Source organism: Bidens hawaiensis, unplaced genomic scaffold (assembly GCF_021521415.1).
Source record: "Bidens hawaiensis isolate Kalapana, Puna unplaced genomic scaffold, B.hawaiensis_p1.1 tig00052413_1, whole genome shotgun sequence".
Classification (NCBI taxonomy): Eukaryota; Viridiplantae; Streptophyta; class Magnoliopsida; order Asterales; family Asteraceae; genus Bidens; species Bidens hawaiensis.
Window position 1 is genome coordinate 34,889 of NW_027499424.1, and position 6,000 is coordinate 40,888.

Consider the following 6,000-nt stretch of genomic DNA (forward strand, 5'->3'; position numbering starts at 1 on the left):
AGAATGCTGCTGTCGTGGTGGACCCCACAAAAAGACTTTAAGGAAACAATTTAATACGAGAAAAGTAACTATTATATAAGGTTTATACGAGTAACCCCTCATACGAGTAGTATGGGTCATACGAGATTATTTGAAATTTCATATGACATAACAACTTTTTACTTTCTGCCATGACACACTTTTTGAGATTGCCTATACGACCATGTCCCATACGAGTTACACGAACTATACGAGATAAATTATATATTTTTTGAGATTGCCTATACGATCATGTCCCATACGAGTTACACGAACTATACGAGATAAATTTTATGTTATCCAAAATTAGTTGTAAGTTGTGTCATTTTAATGTGTTACTTGTAATATTAATCTTCAATTTATATTATGCTATCATGTTTAACTATATTATTTTAAATCTATAATTACACATACAAATCACATAGTAATAGAAGTAACAATACCACATAACATAGCATACCACATAAATACAAAATAAGAGTTCACCCTACGAACATCCATAATCAAGTACATCACAACCATAAAAACATGACCGAGAACACAAAAACAAGTCCACATAAACAAACAAGTTGCCCAATGAAAACCCTATGCTGGTGGAGGTGGGTGCCCAGCGGGATGGTGCTGCTGATTTAAAGACTGAGATGGATGGTGCTGATGACCCGAAGACTGAGATGGCTGGTGCTGATGACCCGAAGACTGAGATGGATGGTGCTGCTGACCCGAAGACTGAGATGGATGGTGCTGCTGACCCGAAGACTGAGATGGATGGTGTTGCTGACCCGGGTGCTGAGGAGTAGGAGGGGGGTTAAAACCCTGTGATCTGGCCCATTCAACCATCCATTCTTGAAACCAAACCTGACTCGCCTGAATATGTTGGATATCCTGAATAATTTGGCATGGCACTACTGGACCTCTAACAACATGCCTGTGGTGATATTGATGATGTTGTTGAGCGGGGTCATTGTGTTGGTCCTGAACATGATGGTCATGGGGAGGCTGGTCCTGAACATGCTCATGCTGCTGAGGCTGCCAAACAACTCCAGGCACCACAGAGAAACGTAAACCCAAGTTTGGGAACTTCGTAGCAATGTTCATACGTTTCACTGTATTTTTATCTAAACTCCTCGCCTTTTTTACATGCATACCACAAACAGAATCCGGGTTGAGCAAACCTAAATTGTGCCCGATAGATGTAATATAAGATCCACAAATAATCTCACCATCCTGCTGTTTGCTATGAAGAGTAGCAAAGTAAGAAGCCATACACCATGCAAGGTTACAATTAACCGGCGTCAACAAACAATATAAATAAAACAGATCAGGTGAGGTGCACCACTCCTTACTATTCCCATGACCAGTAATAGAACACGCGATGACCTTGTGTAGGTATCGATGAAGAGGATCAATAATCGAACTCGACCTGGCCTTTATATTAAATGGGCCGGTACCAATCTGACCCCAAAACTGTGTCACTGTTTGGTCATTCTCCACAAATATACCCTCCTCGAACTTCGGACAAAGAACATGCTCCTCTGTGTACAACCCTGATGCAACAACAAACTTGGGTAATGTCATCCCATGATTCTGGCCAAATAAACGAAACACCACGCTGTTATCTGCATGCATGTTGTTTGGAGGGGTAAAACGAAATGTGGACAAAACTATAAAGTAAACTCCCGATAACAAGGGAGGCTAGCAAGATCTATAAGATGTCTCCATGGTGTACCCACACCTATAATCCCCTCGGCCATCTCAATCTCTCCTACATCCCGTAAAAGATCCCAATTAATCGAGATAGGGTTAGCCATTTTCCTGTCTACAAACCGACGAAGTCTGCGATGGTCCTCGGTTCCCGCGGGAAACTGTAAATACTTATGGGTCTCATAAATAACATCATCACCGTCAACACTTTCATCTTCCGACATAGTAACCTACTAAATTATAAATTACATAAAATAATTAGATTAAAATTGAAGTTTATAATTTTAACGTTAGAGAAACAATCAAATAGTAATATGCTAAACTATAAGTTACATAAACTTAAACGCTCAGCTAAAAACCTAAAACGCTTAGAAAACGCTCAAAAACGGTATTCGTGAAAAAAGTAAATAATTGATCGATTAACGATCCAAAACTGTTTTTTTTTCGGTTAACCAATAATTAATTGGATATGTATTGACGATTCCGAGATCTTGGGATGTGAATTCATGGATCGATTCGTGAAAAACGGGATTTGCGTACATTAATGTACATTAAGGATTAATGTATTGGATCTTTTCACTATATATATATCACACACAAACAATTATAATACTAATAAAAACAAAAGAAAGATGGGCAAGAAGAATACGTTGCCCCCACATTTCACCCCTTTTATCGTTTGGGGGGGGGGGGGGGCGTGTTTAAAAAAAATCTCCTCATATTAGGCTGTTTTCTCGCCCTCTACGGCACCCTAAAAAGTTCACAAGTTTAAGGAATGTGAGTGGGTCTAAAGGTTATCGATAATTTTATATAAATTAAGTACAGAAAAATTCAACACCTTTGGGCCACCTTTGGAATGAACACTATGCGGTCCCATCTCCCACTTGGGCCGGGCCAGCGGGATCCAGGTGTAAAGCAAACTGAGAAAATGCACTGGCAGTCTGGCATCATGTGGTTTGGTAGTCCTTTTACATATGATTAATTATTTAACATAAAAAATAGAATGGACCATTTTAATAATTGATTAATGTCATAGAACCCGGAATTTTTTGGGGTTAAGAATCCCCTTTGACGTCTCTTAGTCTGCAAATAATTCTAAGAAATTGAAAGTATATCACACCTAGGGATGAGATACCGAAAAGTATCAAAACAGAAACAAGCTAGTGAAAGTGTAATCGGTACCATTGAAAGTACAAAAAATATGTTGAAACCAAATGGTACAAATGCTGAACATAAAAAAAATGTACCAATGCCCGTTCGGTACGAATTCGAGAGAGTACCGGTACTTGGTACAATTAGTTTGCTCATTCTTAATTACACCTTTTAGATTCTTGAATATTTTTTTTTAGAACATAAAAAAATAATCGGTTATTTAGGTTAACCAATTCGGTTAAATAACCTATTCATTCATATAGGATTCATACCCAAACTAGTTATTAACCGGTTTTAACCTCTTTAACCATTGACTGGCAACTCAAAAAACAAACCGGTATATGCTGAGTAACTAGTAGTCTAGTACTAGACAAGTTTAAAGAGTCTCAATTTTAGGAATTTGGAATTTAGAATTTAGATTATAGTTCAAGGCCCAGTAACGATACATTATATAAGGTTTGATACAAGTATAAACAATTTAGATTTCATGGTTTAGGGTTTAACCACTCGTTTATTAAAACGAAAATTAACATATCTTTTTTTGATACATCAAGAAAAGATCTAAGCAAAAACTTCCATGAGAGACCTCAACCCGAAGTTGGGAGTTATTTTATATCGACTAAATCCAGCTTCTAAGAACAGTCTCTCCCACTCAACTTCGGTCCTTTCTCTTCCAGTTACTAGAACCATCATCAAGACGTCGAAAACCATCTTGGTTTCTGTTATTTCGTGTCGGTTATGTTTTTCGTCCACTACCATATCTATGATGACCACTTTTCCTTTGTCACCTTCAAGTCGAATAGCCTCCCGACATTGTTTCAGTATCTTCAACACGCTATCATCACTCCAATTATGCAGAACATTCTACATAATATATCAAGCATTAGCAACAAAGCTAGTTATTCCCTTTAACACGGTCTAAAACAAACAAACGTAACCAGTTTTAAGCTCGTAGAGTAACATTTAACGGATTACCTTAAAAAAGATGGCATCAGCAGATGGGATGGAGTTAAACATATCACCTCCAACATATTTGAGATTCCTAGTATCAATCTTGTCAGCAACAACGTGCGGGAGGTCGAAAACAGTGCAAGTCATATTCGGAAAAGCTTCAAGGAGAATCTTAGCATTGAGTCCAGTTCCACCTCCAACATCAACTAATGACTCCACACCTTCAAAGATCTCTTGACAATCTTTGACCACCAAACTCATCATCTTGGAATCACTTGCCATCGCGTCATTAAACAACCCATTGAATCCAGGATTCTTGTTAGCATATTCCCATAGACGGATCCCATGAGCAGTCTCGAAAGCCGTGGATTCGTTTTCATGAAACCACTTCCCCAAGAACTGCCAAGGAGTTATAAAAACAGGATCTAGGATCAAATTAGCGAATGGTAATAAGTTCGGTAGGTTTTGCGAGTTTTCACTAGTGTTCTTGACTAATAACTTTGATGCGGTTGTGAGAACATATCCTTCGTCTTCTTGATCATGAATCTTGGTGAGGGAGAAGAAGTTGGAGTGAATCAGCAACCGCATCAGGCGCTGCAAATTAAGGGTTTTCTCAATGGGGAGATTGAGCTTTGAAACGAGTTCTTGAATAGTGATCGGTTTTCCATGATTATGAATGATGTCGGGTATCTCAAGTTCAAGTGCGCAACCAAGCGACATGGAGGTTGCATAGTTGAAGACATGTCTGTATATATGAGCCTGAGCTTCAAAGAGTTCATTTGCTTCTACTTGACTTTGGTTGATGTCCATTTAGGTTTAGAGTTTAGACCCAACTTGCTTATAAGTATAAATATAAAAGGTTAAAAAAGTTATTCCAAATCAAAACTAAGATTCACAGTAGAAAACTAAATTACTACAAAAATATTTGAATTCTTTTTATCAGTGTACGTATATATTGTTGGGTAAACTATAGTTTTACAAAAAGAAAAACTCTCTAAAGTTCATGTTTTTTTTCCCACTAATGATGTTAACTTTTCTGGATTAAGTGACTAACTTAGCTTTACAACTAGCAGAAGAAAATTAAAAATAAAAATTGATGGTACCCCGTACCCATTTAGAAATAAAAACGTACTTTAAAGTCTTTAAAGTCTTGCATGAGAAAATATGCTCTGCTAATTACAATGTAGTTTAAAGAAGGTGATACGATCCTATTAAATTAATATATTTATTATTATTATTATTATTATTATTATTAAAGATTATGTTTTATTTAGTTTCTTTGTTATAGTCATATTATGTTTCCTTATTGTTTATCTTTTTCTATTTTTATGTTTTTGTTTTCCTATAAATTATAATCTCGTTTAAGAAATATATTATTTTTGAATCTATTTTTTTTCCTTCTCTTGTGTCCCTGGGAGGTTAATCGAATAAACCGTAACAGGCTTATACCAATAACAAGATCATTTAACTCTTACTATGGAGTCATGCACACAAACACAAAATGATTCTCCTCCAACATGAGAGATCTAAAGATCATTAACGAGACTTAAACAGAACATCAATCATCATGAAGCACATCAATCACGTCTATAAATACAAAATCCTAAATAATAAGCAGCCAAAACGCCCAAGACTTAGAACATGCCACTTTAAAACCATAAAAACCCGATATTTTTACCGTCATACCAACGTTATCGATCAATTCGCTACAGCCCGACAGATTAACATTGATCTGTGAATATTAAACTAAGAGTATCAAGTTAAAAGGAGGAAGAACTTACATATTTTAAATAGGCCTTTATTTTGTTTCTTGATGTTTCTAATGATGATAGCGATGGTGAACTGAATACAAGAAGTACGAACGTAAGATCGGAATGAGTGGATGAGGGTTGAGATATATGAAGAAGAATGCTGCTGTCGTGGTGGACCCCACAAAAAGACTTTAAGGAAACAATTTAATACGAGAAAAGTAACTATTATATAAGGTTTATACGAGTAACCCCTCATACGAGTAGTATGGGTCATACGAGATTATTTGAAATTTCATATGACATAACAACTTTTTACTTTCTGCCATGACACACTTTTTGAGATTGCCTATACGACCATGTCCCATACGAGTTACCCGAACTATACGAGATAAATTATATATTTTTTGAGATTGCCTATACGATCATG

At 36.5% G+C, this 6,000-nt stretch overlaps 1 protein-coding gene across 2 annotated transcripts; it reads right to left on the bottom strand.

The window, feature by feature from the left end:
• Positions 1–3,287: 3,287 nt before the first annotated feature.
• On the bottom strand, positions 3,288–5,727 carry LOC143599604 (putative O-methyltransferase 3). 2 transcript variants are annotated; one of them, XM_077077517.1, is made up of 3 exons: positions 5,604–5,727; positions 3,847–4,659; positions 3,288–3,735 (listed from the first exon to the last, which is right to left on the bottom strand). In XM_077077517.1, exons 2-3 carry the CDS (start codon positions 4,630–4,632, stop codon positions 3,433–3,435), a joined length of 1,089 nt encoding a protein of 362 aa, XP_076933632.1. In that variant the 5' UTR covers positions 4,633–4,659; positions 5,604–5,727; the 3' UTR covers positions 3,288–3,432. The 2 variants fall into 2 exon arrangements, with proteins under 2 accessions (XP_076933632.1, XP_076933633.1); XM_077077518.1 differs by lacking the exon at positions 5,604–5,727 and having other exon boundaries at positions 3,847–4,792.
• Between the last annotated feature and the right edge of the window lie 273 nt (positions 5,728–6,000).

Bases quoted from the DNA above. Each gene is read 5' to 3' on its own strand.
- LOC143599604 (XM_077077517.1), bottom strand. From the start codon at position 4,632: ATGGACATCAACCAAAGTCAAGTAGAAGCAAATGAACTCTTTGAAGCT. The intron at 3,736-3,846 runs GTAATCCGTTAA...TATATTATGTAG, and splicing joins CTGATGCCATCTTTTTTAAG to AATGTTCTGCATAATTGGAG.